Source organism: Rhamphochromis sp. 'chilingali', assembly GCF_963969265.1.
Source record: "Rhamphochromis sp. 'chilingali' genome assembly, chromosome: 19".
Classification (NCBI taxonomy): Eukaryota; Metazoa; Chordata; class Actinopteri; order Cichliformes; family Cichlidae; genus Rhamphochromis; species Rhamphochromis sp. 'chilingali'.
The window spans coordinates 16,123,490-16,137,669 of NC_137946.1; the positions used below are offsets into that span (position 1 = coordinate 16,123,490).

Genomic DNA, 14,180 nt, shown 5'->3' on the forward strand with positions numbered 1-14,180 from the left:
AAAAAACACAAAAGTAAGTCAACCCTCAGGAAACCAGCTGCACGGTCATTTAAGCGGTCTAAAAGCCATAAAACGTCGCTCATTAAACGTTTAGAGACTTTTTCAACAAATATTATTAACAAACATCACTCGGGACCCGTGCCAAGTTTATTCACACAAACCAGTAAAGCATCGCTGACCTCTGAGTAGGGTTTTGACTGGTGTCCCCAGAAGACAACATGCCCCACCCCTCACACCTGTCTTTATTCGGCTCTCCTCCCTGTCCTGTAAGTGCGCACTGCACAAACAGCGGAAATTCAACAGGTGCGAGTCGTTACGTATGTATGAGTAAAATAACACATATTCGACTTTATTGGGTGGAAATGTGTTTTGTGCTAGCAACCAAGGCAGCAGACCCCAAAGCAGTTAAAAAAAAAACCCTCATGTTGGCATTCGGGCAAAATGAGGTTCCCTGAACCGTTTTTCTAAAGGGTGTGCAACACTCTGCGTCATCGCTGTCACGATGACGTAGAAGCGTAGTTATTCACCATCATCAGAGTATGACACGGAGATCACCGCTGGCACAGACGCACGGTGCGTCAGCTCTAAACCCTTTCCAACAGAGTCCTTGCATCTGATGTGATTATCCTCTTCCACACCCACTCGATGACAACTCACATGAATTACAGGCTGATCTGTAATTCACTCAAGGACCCCGGAGGCGTTCGGACCACACGTTTCAAGCAAGGCATTACAGATCCCTAATCCATGCAGTCCCTCATCCCGAAGACCGGGATGTGATTGCGAATGTGTGAGTCTAAAATTATGTAACGATGGAGTCTGTATTTATGGCGCATCTGTAACAGTCTGCCCGCATCCACTCATTCCTGTGTCATCTTGGGATTGCCTTTACCTCCTGTAATATCTATCTATCTATCTATCTATCTATCTGTCCACCGCCTTTTTTACACCGAGTTCCCAGATATGAGTGACGTGCAGGTGAGAGGAGCTGAGGTGTCAAGTGACAACCATCTGCTAGAGTGTAGTATCAGGTGGCAGTGCTGCCAGGCCTGGTTAAGGGAAACATTTAGTGAGAGTATGCTAGGAACATCTGGTGAGAAAACTGCTCAGAACTCCTCTGTTTGGAAATGTTTGGCCACTTTTCTGCACAAAGGCTTATTTAAAACATTAAATTATGGTAAATGGCCTGTATTTATATATTTATCACTTTTACTAGTCCCTAAGGACCCCAAAGCACTTTACACATCCAGTCATCCACACACTGGTGATGGCAAGCTACATTGTAGCCACAGCCACCCTGGGGCACACTGACAGAGGTGAGGCTGCCAGACACTGGCGCCACCAGGCCCTCTGACCACCACCAGTAGGCAACAGGTGAAGTGTCTTGCCCAAGGACACAACGACTGAGACGGTCCAAGCCGGGTTCGAACCGGCAACCTTCCGATTACAAGGCAAACTCCCAACTCTTGAGCCACGATCACCCACAAATTATGTCACCTGCTTTGTGGAACTGTATCTATGTTTTGATTTGGTTTAAATATTTAAGATAGTCTATTTACTTTTAAATCTTAGGCTGTATATCCAAATTTAATACAACATAACTGTAATTAAGGGTTTACAAGAACTATGAGCCAAAATCTACCCAGCCTTCTTCCTCTGGTGCTGGCTCCAGTGCAGGAATATGCTCCTAATGCTGACCCCTGCTGTGGTTGCAGAACAATCAAAAGCCAATCTCCAACCAGTCTCAATAAATATTTTTTGGAATAGCAATTGATTGCAAGGCTGTACGTTTGATGAAAGGTGCTGATGAAAGTACTTCATCGGATGACTTTCATCTTGCATTTAAAGATTCCTCAAACCAATCAACCAAACAAATTGCCTCAGAAAAAAATCTCAAAATTGACCACAGTGGTCATTTAATTTCTCATCCAGTGGATGGAACAGATTTCAAGGTAGAAAGGAACACTTTTGCAACTTGATGAGAATTACATGCAGACACTGAGTGCAGTCTGATAAAAAGTGAAAAAAGCAAGAGTCTTTATTAACCTCGGCAGATTTTTTTCATATTAAACAAACTTGCACAACAAAACATCCCTACATCATGACAGGAGGAGCTCTATGCTAACAGCACAGTATACAATCAGACACAGAAGTAGTTGTCAGCAGAGAGCAACTTAAATATGCCAAGAAATTTGAGTGTAAAATAAAATAAATAGAAATAAGAAGGCAGAAAATTCTAAGGCTAAGCAGAACTATTGCTGAAGAGATGAAGGGGAACTGTCAAACTGAGCTTTTTTTGTGTGAAAGAAGGGTAAAAGTGCTGTATTTCTCTCAAGAGTAGGCGGACAGACTGGACCAAATACTGACTTTAAGGTAAGGCATCTGAACTGTAAGTAATTTACTCGTTTTTTTATTTTATTTGTATTGACATCGATGTGTAAATGGTAATGTCAAAAGCTGTTTTCACTGATATGTGTGATGAACCTTCAGTTAGATTCGACATCGAAATGCACCCTAAATTTAAATTATAAATAGAAAAACTAAAGTCAAAGAGTAAAATAAATAGTCTACAAACACACCACAGAGTGGCTCATTGAATGGATTGGAACCTTCAAAATACTGACATTCATCAATACTACACGATGCGCTAAGCTACAGTTGTACTGTAATCAGATGTTAGCTTTAAGAAAAAAAAAAAATCCACCTCTGTAATTACTGTCCTGACTGTCTTTACTACTCGCTTGAGAAACATCAGCAAAAAGGCTCTTCTCCCCTTTCTGTTTCTCCTTAACAACACTGAATCAAAATCTACTGTACAGCAAAAACCCAGCAGGTGAACAGAAAGGTGGTACTTTGCTGATTTTAAGTCAAAGTATGACAAAAACAAAAGAAAAGAAAAACAGATTCTGGTTTTCTGAATGACGTGGGATTCACAGAGGAAGAATCATCCTTTTTATGGTCGTGGGAGAAATACTGAAAGCAGCCTTAGGAGTGAGCTGCACTAGCGTGCGGCTCATTGGGGAGGGGATACAAAAAGACGTCAGGAGGATTTGGGGGAATACAGAGGCTGTTGCCTCTTTCCTTTCACAGTCTTTTCTCTCTCTTGTTCTTCTTTTCGCCCTCTGTGTTTATACCCTTAGGTTTATTTATCTTTGTAGCATTTGGAAAATGGGCATATAGGTCCGTTGGTTTGTGTAATGTATAGAGAAGTACAAAAACATTATGTTTCATTGTGATATTTAACATTTCAGTTTTCCTTTTACAACCAGCTCCTTGTGTTCACGTGATTGCCCATGTTTCTCAAAATCTTCTTCATCCCTTCTTTTGTTTTCCTATGTTTGCTTTTCTCTAGACAAAGGCCTCTGGGATTTCAGAGCTGTTGATTTTGATGTAGATCTTAGCATTGTCATCCTTCAGCTGCTGCTCTTTGTAGAGAGTTCGTCGGTACCAGATTAGGTAGAGAGGCAGCAAGAAGCCCAGCATGCTTAGTACAAGGAGTCCAACATTGACCTAGAGGACAGTACAAGAATTAGCCACGCCCGAGGGCCTAATCTCTGATTGTGTTCATGTGTATGCATATCCATACCCAGAGTGGATCTCCACCCAGTGGTCCCATCATAGCCAAAAACAGTGGCTGCTGCAGCAGAGCAAACACAGCACTGACCAGAGACTGCATCCCTGTTAGACTTCCAAACAGTGACGAGGGATACCTGAGGACACACGAGACACGGCAGGTATCTTTAGCGTCTTAGTGTGAAGCTGCATCCACATATAGAAGAGTAAGATAATGTGTGTGTGTGTGTGTGTGTGTGTGTGTGTGTGTGTGTGTGTGTGTGTGTGTGTGTGTGTGTGTGTGTGTGTGTGTGTGTATGCATGTGTGAGACTTACACAGCAGCATAAAGGCCACCAACAGCAGAGTGGATGAATCCTCTCACAACCGTGTGTAAGATAAATGACACAATCTAGGGAAAGATAAAAGTATAAGAAATTATTATTCATTATCATTTCAGAAGATCAATCATCAAGTCTATTAGATTAAAAGATTAGCTACTCTTATCTATTTACTCTTACTTAGCTAACAGCTAAAACTGGTTAATCTTAGCTGTTAGCTAGTCTTAGTTATTAACACTTAGCTAACAACTAAGTATGGCTGATCTTGGCTAGCTGGTCTCAGCTATTAAAAATCAAATTAGCAGCTATGAAATAGCTGCTAATTTGATTTTATCATTCAGGATAACTTTTCCATCTATTTCTAGAATTTCTGCTAAGCTAAGCAAAACAGTAAAAGTGTTTTGTTTTCACTTTGTCTTGCAAGAAAGTAAACATAAACACCTAAAAGTCTAACTGTACTGTGCAGTGTAGTATAAACTGCAGTCAACGGAGATTGCAATTTACATCTAGTGTTAAGTGTGAAAAATGTTGGTAAACTCAAGCTGGACTACTCACCTGCAGGGGGAGATTAGGCACTAAGCACGTAATCCCAAATCCAACCAAAAGCAAGTTTGTGAGCAAGAATGCTCGCAGTGCATTGGTCACCTTCTGAATCTTTCTGTCTCTGCGCTTGGTCTTTGTTTCTCCTCTTCAGGTTTGAAACAGAAAGAAGGAGAGGTCATTTTTCAGTCACAATAACCTTTTATTTTTGGCTCTATTAATCACATTCTGTGTCTAGAAATGTTGAGAATTTAACAAAGTGGGTTTGTCCTGCATTGCAAAGGATTGCTAGTATTTGACATACTTGTTTAAGGGTTCCTTGTCTTCTTGTCCGTCATCACAGTCCTTCAGCTTCCAGTCCATAATCTGACCAATCACAGGGGTGGTCATCAGGCAAAGTAGCTGCAGCACCCCGAAGATGGAAGAGTACAAACTCACTGAAAAAGAGATCAGGGTGAGCATACAATATAAAAGGATAAGGAGAAAGTTTAAAATACAGTGACAGTGTTTGAAAGAATATACCTATACTGACTTGGTTAATAGGACAGTATAGTTAATATTTAGCACCTAGTATTAGTGCTATATTGAGTGGAACAATGGTTGATGCAGGAGGGGGTAAGGTTGTGTGGGTTATTTCTATGGGCTAAGGGAGTAATGATACACGGAAACTGCATCACGTGAAACTGCTCATATGGTGTGCACCCTTTGCTGCTAACGGGCAAAGTTAGTTAATAAGTACAGTAAATAGTCATTCCGTGCAGATTAAAGCAGAATGAAAGATCAAAACAACAGCCAAGGTCAACTGATGAAATAAAATAACTAGCTATTAAAAAAGGTGCTATTCAATGCTGTGAATGGTACTATTCACAGCATTGAATAGTACTAATCACTGCTGTGATGCGTTTCAAAATTGTAAGTGTTTTCACCTTGAAATGTAACAGTCGAATGATTTAGTAATCTACTGATACAGAAGACTTCTTATCTTACCAACTTCCATTCTTTCCACTGAAAATCCAATTAAAATAAGTAAGGCAAACTGCTTTCAAGTTATGATTCATATTTGTTGAGAAAGAAACAGCAAAAGCATTCATGTTTAAGTATGCGTGCAAACTTCAAGCAAAGAGAAGTCGAGAAAGTGACCTGTATTGAGGTCTCCATCGGTGAGTGACTCCAGGACGCTGTTCATGGCTCCCATGTAGAACAAAAGACGAAGCTGAGTCATAGACATGGTCACTAGACTGAGCAGGAAAACTGGAGTGATGATAGTTTTAAAGAATGACTGGGCTGCAGAGGAGAAACGAAAAACGAAGAAGGGTAAATTCAGTGGATTTAAGTAAAAAGTGCATACATGGGTTCAGGTTTATAATACTGCAGTCTTACATTCTTCTTGTGGCTTGCACTCCATTTCCAGGTCCATGGTAGAGAGACAAAGATTGTTTCCATCTTTGGTAGTCAGCTCCTTTTGCTTTGTGTTGGTGCCCACGCTCAGACGACGGCCCACTGTGGTCACTTGCTTGTAGAACTGCTGACCTGTGATTTTATGGTCGAAGCCAAGCCAGCTGAACTTGATCTTCACACTGAGGAAGCAAAGGATGAGAGAGGGATTAGAAGACTGGATAACAAGAATGGGAGTAGAGGGGATTATGTTAAGGGTAACAGAGAAAAGTGGAAAGAGATGGGACCATGGGGGAATTGAACAATTAAAAAAAACTAACTGTTGGTGTGAATTGGCGCTATATAAATAAAATTGAATTTAATCAATTTGCATGTGTGTTACTAACGTGTAGTCCATATCTTCTGGGCCTGGGAATGGTTCCAGTGGCCAGTTGAAGAAGCAGTTCGTGAAGACCAGTCCTGCACAGGCGGCCCACACCACCAGAATCGTGATGAATGGTACGCCAAAGTCATAGATCACCTGTGTCCAAAACAAGGGCCCATAAATACAAAGTACAGTGCAAAAAAAGACATAGAGAAGACAGTTATAGTCACAGTTCTTGGACTAAACCGGTCTGGGAATTCTAAGTTCTCACATGATTCTTATGGTGCACTTTGTTAATTGGGTTAGACAAAATCAAAGTTATCCTGTACTAATTGGCAGGAAAACCCACTCCTTGCATTTAACCCATCCTGAGAATTAGAACCAGTTCTCCTAATACTTCTGATAATCCATCTGTGGACCAGTTCTAGATTTTGGCAAGTGCCTTGATTGCCAAGATTAAGGTGCCAGGAGAAAATACGTAGCCTTCAGTGTTTGTTACCTTGACACCGGGAAAAGTGACAGCAGAGGATGCGTAGGAGCCGATCATCAGGGCGATGAAGGTTGAACGAAGGTCCCCAAACATGTTTGGTAGCTAGAAGAGAAACGAATGAAGAAACAGGGAAAGAGGCCGTGAGCTTTACAGTGTTTTTGTTCTCTAGATTTTTGCATTAGATTGCACAGCAACTGAGATTAGATATATTCAGTTATCTAAAGGAAAAAATGGGGAGGTCAACTGTTGTGCAGCTGCACTTAGTTTAGTTTGGGAGGGGGTGGAGGTAGAGGGTGTGGGTGCAGATTGGGGCACTGTGAGGCTGGTACCTACTGACAATGGAGTCACAGTTTACAGTAAGACCCAATTAGTAAGCAGACTTGGCACCATGGCGCGAACATCAGAGAAAACAAAAATGCAACAGAGTGACATGAAACCAGCCCACCTCGGTGTATGTAAATATAAAACAGCATCACATAACACACACAGCTGTCCAACATACGACACTACTGATGAGTTCTTTCCAGCTGAAACAATCGGACGGGTCGGCTGAGGCGAGGTGACATTTGAGGACATAAAGATGTCTTTAATATACTTTTCTTTAAGAAAAAAAAATGGATTTGGAAGCCAAAACGGGAGACAGCGGGTGACAACAAAACATCCGAATACAAAGGCATTCACAAGCTGTTCTGTTTTCAGGAGACTGAACAACAACAAGCTCATTCAATTACATAAGAGTGGGGAAAGCTAAGGAAGAGGTATGTGAGTGCTAAATTGAGAAGGCGTGTGCACCCAGGTTACCAGGATTTCCCAACACTTTAATCAGGAATAACTTGAAAACTCATCTCATTGAGTTTAAATGACTAAAGGTGCTGTGCACAAGCAACTGCTGGATGAAACCTAGAACGCGGAAGGTGAGCTGACATTAGCACTGAGCCAGTAGTGGCCACTGAGGGCAGCTGACTGTTACCCAACATCCCTCAGCTGAGAATGAATGCTTTAAGGTCTGCGGAGAAGTCACGGACAAGCAGTCAAGCAACAGGGTTGTGTCTAATGATTAACCCGACACTGAGGCTTTCTTGTAAATTGAGCTGCTGAGGAGATGAAGTGAAACTTGGTGCGAGGGAAACATCTTTTTATGCACCACCTCTGGAGACTGACAGTAAAGGGAGCAAACAATTCTTTAAATCAAGGTTTTACTATAACACTGATATGAATGGCCATGGCAGCAAGTAATGAGAGACACGACAAATACAACAGGAGAAATAAAGGATGTAACAGCAAGAGTCAGTGCTGGTATAGAATCGGGATGTTTCACTGGGAGATTTAGTGGAGCAGAGGCCCTCTCCAGTGAACAGCATCACCATGGTAGAGAACTGGACTCCCATGTGAGTCACTGCAGGCTGAACTGATGTCAAGGCCAGAGAAGAAGCGGGGTGGATAATTGCAGGACAAGAATGCAAATAAATGATGATCTTTAGACTGTTTATCTCGGCTTTTGTATCCTTGCCTGTAGGGCTGATTACATTTAAACTGTTTCAGGTATAAAGGCTTTTTCTTTGCTCCAAAGAATCTGTGAAATTTGATGAACTGAATCGAAGGATATGACTTCAGGAATTAGGCTCTTAACTGAAATTTTAGACTTCCAAGAGTGATGCTGCTTGGTTTTTTTTTTTAAGTGGGAATTTCTGTGTTTAGGGACTGTGCAGCAAGTCCATTAAGTCTTTGCGAGAACAGAGAAAAACGAGGGATAAGTAGGAGAAATTCTTGATTCCTCCTTCATGTCCTTTGTGAAGCACAATAATATCCCTCTAATCAACTCCCTTACCTGCTATCTGACACTTGGCAGGGTAATCCCTAGGAACGTGTAGTTCAACATTAGAAAAAAGGCAAAGTTAAAAAAAAGAAGATTAAACAGGAGACAGGGTGGAACGTCAGACAAGAAGGGAGGGAGAAGGCGAGCAGGCAGGGAGCCAACAGGCTATTATAACAGAGCGAGTGAGACAAAGAGCTGTGTAGATAGAAACATACATCTGGACAAACATATTGCAGCAGGTGCAAGGACTCTATGGAACAAGGATTATAAAGCACACATCAGTGTGCACACTTACTGTGAGAGAGGTGAAGGTCATGCACATGCCCCCGAAGCCATTGAAAGTAAGAGCAATGAAGATAAGGACGGAGAGTTCTGCAAAAAAACCCAAACAACTATATATAAATATATATAAAAGTCAAAATCCATACAGTGCTCCAAATGTTACAGTGCAAAAAAGACATTTGTTCATATGAACTCACCATTTGGTTTGTAGGCTCCATAAGCAATGAGTAGACAGGACAATCCAAAGCAGGTGCTGAAAATATATGATTGTGTCACACTTCTGATAACAAGCTAACTAAAGCTCTATTTATGACTACACGTGTATTTTTCTCCATACATCACAGTAAGTCTGGATAATTTCTTCCCTTCTTTGCTTACCTTCCCAGCAGTCTCAGTTTGCGAGGCCCATATTTATCCATGACAATCCCCAATGGCAGCGTGATGGCTGAGAGGAGGAAGGAGCCCACTGTGAAAGCCAAGTTCAGCATCTCATCCTGTTCTTTACAGATCAGCCAGCCGTTCATCCTCAGGGGCCCATCCATAGGGACCAGGGGCCTCATCTCGACACCGTCTCCCAAACCCACCACACCAGCCTCACTTTCATAGTCATAAGTGTACTCATCAGACGCCTGTGCTGAATGAGACTGGGACAGATTGTAGTTGGAGCTGTTACCTAAGGACCGAGATAAAGGTTGGTAGAATATAAGAAGTTTTATAGGAATTATGCAAGTGGAAGATATTCAATAAGTTTGGATGTTTCAGGCTGACTTAATGTGCCCTTTTCACTTAGAAGTTTTTTTTTTATAATGCTGCGAAAAAACAAACACCACCCAACTAAGATGCAGTGTTGTGGATAATCAGGAATTTTTTAGGTTCTCTTCTGTGGCTGAAGAATATAGCTCTGAATAGTTTACTTATATCTCTAATACATCAATACATACCAATCAAATGTGCACAGCCAGTTAGATTAATTGTGAACCTCAGCATAAAATAAAAAAAGTGCCCCTAAAGATTATGATATGGAATGCAATTTGGCTTTTATTGCTACTTTGGAATGATATGAACAAAACGTGATAAGCTAGCACTTGCAATAAACTTCACATCATTATCAGGACCTGCAAGGAGATAATGTGAACAAGTACAAAAGTCCAGAAGACGTCCAGGTGATGAAGTGAGGGGAGCTGCAGCTTTGGACCTTCTTAGCATTAGCTTTCCAGATCACGCTCTTCCAGTGCTATCAGCCACCGGTTATCTCTGGGAGGAAAAACGTGTGTGTGTGGCATCCCAACGTGAAACACTGTGACGCACTTCATGACCAAGTGCCAAAGTCTTCCCCAAGAAGACAGATCAGCATCTCATACCCTTTGAATCACTGGGACACAATGCTGACGGGAGCAGCTGAATGGCAAACTATATTGCTGAACGTGCAGTTAATACCCAACACTGTGTCCCTGTAGCATGTATAGCAAAATGTTTGACTGGGCATCCTGGTGCAAAATGACTTACAAAGGCTAGAAAAGGCATTAAGATGTTGGCACCGAGCTAATGCTGAACCCTGCACTAACACTGCACACAAAACGAGAAAAGGCAGCTTCTAAATGCATCGATATCTTTTGCTTTATTTCATTTGAAGTGATCTGGTATTTCATAATTAAAATTCATAAAATGTTTATTACGAAACACAAAGCACAAAGTGCAGTCTATATATTTTAAATGCCAAATATGTGCTTCTTGTGCCGGTCTATGCTGGACCATTATCTTTCCATTTCGCCATTCTATTTTTTACTGTTTCCTGGTTTGATTTCTACTGCTCATCACTTTAGCTATCTCACCCTCTCTGCCCTTTGTCACTGAACTTTAAACTCACTTATTACCAGCTATAAATGCTTCCTGCTGATTACTTTGTTCCTCAATCACGTCACATGTTTGAAAAAAAAGCTGAGCTGGTGCTTGCTGCTGTTCTCCTTTTTTTTTTTCTTCTCTTATGTCATCAGAACAAGATAAGATGACTGTGGCAGTTCTCCAGGAAGTTATTGCTCAACTTTTACTTGACTGGTGAGTGTGCACAGCTTCACAGCTAAAACATTTGCACTAGCCTATAAAATGTTGTTCCTTTGCAGGTAAATGTGTATGGGACAGCTGTCAGCCTTTATAAGTTTTTATTGCTGAATGTTAATATTAGCCACTGGTGCAGAGGTGAGTAAAACATCCTGCTGCATGTTATAAATGCTCCAGGACTTAGTGTGGATACTAACATGTTTACCTCTTTCAGGCCATGGGACGCCACACAGTATCACCTCGGGTCCTCCTTTACGTTCCCCTTGTTTATTCTCTTTTAAAAGACCACACCAGGGTCACTTAGGCTGAGTGCATCAATCCAACCTTTGTTCTTAACGATACAAAGTACCTGGTGTAACTTTTGTCATAGTGTGGGACTCTTGACATAAAGAGAGCAAGCTTTAAACAATACAGACTCAGGTAAAAAGATCAGCCGATCAGTCCATCATTGGTCTATGAGTTGACTCTCAACAAGTCTACTGCACCATAAAACCTTTTATACTTTCACTTTAGACCAACTGACCTACCTGTTACACTGCTCTTTATTTCATTTGCCTGCTCAGATTTAATTTCCTGAGTCCTTAAAACAGGTTATGACACTTGTACAGAAAAAACCCTCATTCTCCCTAAAGAATGGAAGAGGCCAGAACACAGTAGTCTCGTATTACAACTGTTGAATAAAACCCGCTCCTAACTTAAGATCACCATTGCTGTCAATCACTTAATCCTTATTTTATTGGGATATTTCAGCGTACAAAAAGGAAAAAGTGCTTTCCAAAAGCTAAGTCAAAAAACCAATTGTCTTTTCTTTCTTTCTTTACAAGGCATCGCCATAACTATTTTGGTAATTATAAAACACAAGAGTTTCGACTTACCCTCCTCGCTGCAAAGGTACGAGTAGAAGCCCTCTGACTTGAGCATGATGAGGAGCGATCCCCATCCCAGCAGCACAGCAGAGAAGAGCAAATTCTCAATGATAGCAGTCACTGCCATCCACCAGCGCCTGGCAAATGCTGTGGCCAGGGTTGGAGCCATGGTTGATTGGGAAAAAAAGTTAAAGACAGAAGCAAAAAGCAAGAGGAGAGAGATTTAGGGGACAAAGAAAGAAAGGGAGAAAGAAGATGTAGCTGGAAGTGCAGAAAGAACCTCCCTGACTGACGCTCGGATGAAAGATCACAGCTCACTTATCTGTGAAGAGAAAAGAGCAAGAGGAGGGGGGGGGGTCTTACAGTTAGCCTATCACTGTGACAGACAGATAGAAAGGCTCACTTCTTTTTATAAGATTACAAGATCAATCACTTAACTTTGAACCCAGCAGAGGAAGGCTGGCTGCACTGCATGGAAATCTGTGCTGTTTGTTTGTGGCACTTTTCTGATTAATTTAAAGTGTCTGTGTTAGTTAGATACAGAGAAGACGCTAAGCTCTACATCAACTAACATTAAGTGGTGAATGATTAACTTTTGTCATTGTAGGAAGATTATGACATCATGAGACAAAGACCTTGCATTACATTACAGGCACTTATAATACATGCACCCATAGTGGACTTTCTGCTGATTTCTGGAAAAACCAAACTGGTCTAAACTGGACATGCACAGAAAATGGGATTCTCTCACTGCCCATGGCCCCTCATGCCCATCCAACCGCAGCTTTTCTCTGCAATTAGTGTGGCACATCCACAGCCAGACAAACAATAAACAAATCAACGGGAACAGCCAACCTCTCTCTCTGTCTCTCTCTCACACACACACACACGCACGCACGCACGCACGCACACACACTGTCTGTTCAGCTAGTAGAATAAAAGTAGTTGCAGAGCTGCAGAGTTAGTTGTACGCCTCAACAAAATGACCAAATCAAACGAGAATACACTCCTGGAAATCATTTAATTGTAGGAGCTGTTGTTGAATGCTTCATTTAATTAAAAAAAATGAAATCACTTTCCCACTCCTGTTTCAGTCATTCACTCTCTATAGCACACTTCAAAGCAAATTACAGATCTGCTTTGACATGTTCAGTGAGTCTTAATTTCTTACCACTGCGGCTCAGAGCTGCTCCTTCCAGCTTCAAAGTGATGCCTTCTGGTAGGCTTTGAGTAACCTGGTTTCTGTGAAAATCCACTTTTATATACCAGCGTCGCCCGCACATAGCGCCCCCTATGGACATTACCATGCAGTATGTCTGGACTCCAACCAGCCTTTATTTTGTTGACACTTTTATCACCAGATAGTTATATAATTTAATAATTGTGGGTCTAAAGCCATTATTTTTACTTTAATTAAATGTGGTGAACTATGAAGAAAAAAGAAAATAACCTGTGTCTAATTAAACAGATTTTACAGGTAATGACAGGAAATATGACGGTTGTGTGTATCAGTTGATAAAGAATAAGAGCAGACTTCCCCTATTTCAGTATTTACGCCACCTGTTTACTTATGTTAATCTGAGAAATTAGAGAAAATAAAACATCAAAAAAGAATACTCCATTGAAGTCTTTGTTAAAATTCAGCAACAGTAAAAGTTAAAGTCTTAAATCTTTAAAGTTGATTTAACTAAAGCTTCAGCATAACTGACCAAAACCCTCTTGAGCAACTCTTGTATTGAGTGTTTTTCTACACATAAGACTTTAAATGAGCTGCAGTTTTTATTTCCTGTACAGGATTCGCCCCTTCTTAATTTTTATTATTGGTTTTGTTTCTTAGTTTAATTCTAAGCACACTGTTAAATGAAAAAAAACAAAACGGATCTGGTTAAAGCAAGTTAACACACGTTTACACCGAAATGTCAGAGTTATATCAGCAAACTTGTTTTTCAGGTTGGACACTTGAGTTTGTCCCCCTGCAGTGGACTGTGATTCAGCTCTAATCAATTGGCCACTCAATGATTCAGTGACCACTGTGACCATATCTGCATAAACACTGATGTGCTGCTTTGTGTTGTTACAGTCTTCAGTATCTCACACTGAGAGCACTCTTTAAACCTTTCAACAGCAAAACAGTTAAACTAATGGGATCTCTCATCTCTAATTTTCAGCTCTAATCAGTCTGTTTGAATATCAGCAGGCCCATCACAAGGTGGAGGTACCCAGCCTTACTTCACAGTTATTGACAAACTCTTTGCAGTCACATCAAGTAAATTTAATCCCTAGTGCACTGTTTTTCCAAGCCTTATCAAAACCATTTATTGACCTGCTTGCTTTTCACACCTTACATTTGCGTCAAATAGTCTAATCATTTAGATATTGTTTACTGTCTCAACAAGGGGCCAAATCTGTATGTTTAACTGTTAATCTTAAGGTAAAAACCAAAAAAATATCCGGTATCTTTTAAATTGTGGCACACAC

At 40.9% G+C, this 14,180-nt stretch overlaps 1 protein-coding gene across 1 annotated transcript; it reads right to left on the reverse strand.

The window, feature by feature from the left end:
- Positions 1-2,676: 2,676 nt before the first annotated feature.
- Positions 2,677-12,994, reverse strand: slc43a2b (solute carrier family 43 member 2b). Its single transcript, XM_080867128.1, has 14 exons — positions 12,874-12,994; positions 11,712-12,024; positions 9,157-9,451; positions 8,976-9,031; positions 8,792-8,868; positions 6,690-6,782; positions 6,213-6,346; positions 5,812-6,008; positions 5,572-5,715; positions 4,736-4,868; positions 4,447-4,579; positions 3,889-3,962; positions 3,587-3,710; positions 2,677-3,510 (listed from the first exon to the last, which is right to left on the reverse strand). The coding sequence occupies exons 2-14, from the start codon at positions 11,869-11,871 to the stop codon at positions 3,349-3,351; spliced, it is 1,782 nt and encodes a 593-aa protein (XP_080723254.1). The 5' UTR covers positions 11,872-12,024; positions 12,874-12,994; the 3' UTR covers positions 2,677-3,348.
- Positions 12,995-14,180: the final 1,186 nt, after the last annotated feature.

Coding starts and splice junctions, on each gene's coding strand:
- slc43a2b (XM_080867128.1), bottom strand. CDS start 11,871: ATGGCTCCAACCCTGGCCACAGCATTTGCCAGGCGCTGGTGGATGGCA. Junction 3,711..3,888: donor GGTGGCCTTTATGCTGCTGT/GTAAGTCTCACA, acceptor GTGTGTCCTCAG/GTATCCCTCGTCACTGTTTG. Junction 3,511..3,586: donor TGGGTGGAGATCCACTCTGG/GTATGGATATGC, acceptor ACTGTCCTCTAG/GTCAATGTTGGACTCCTTGT.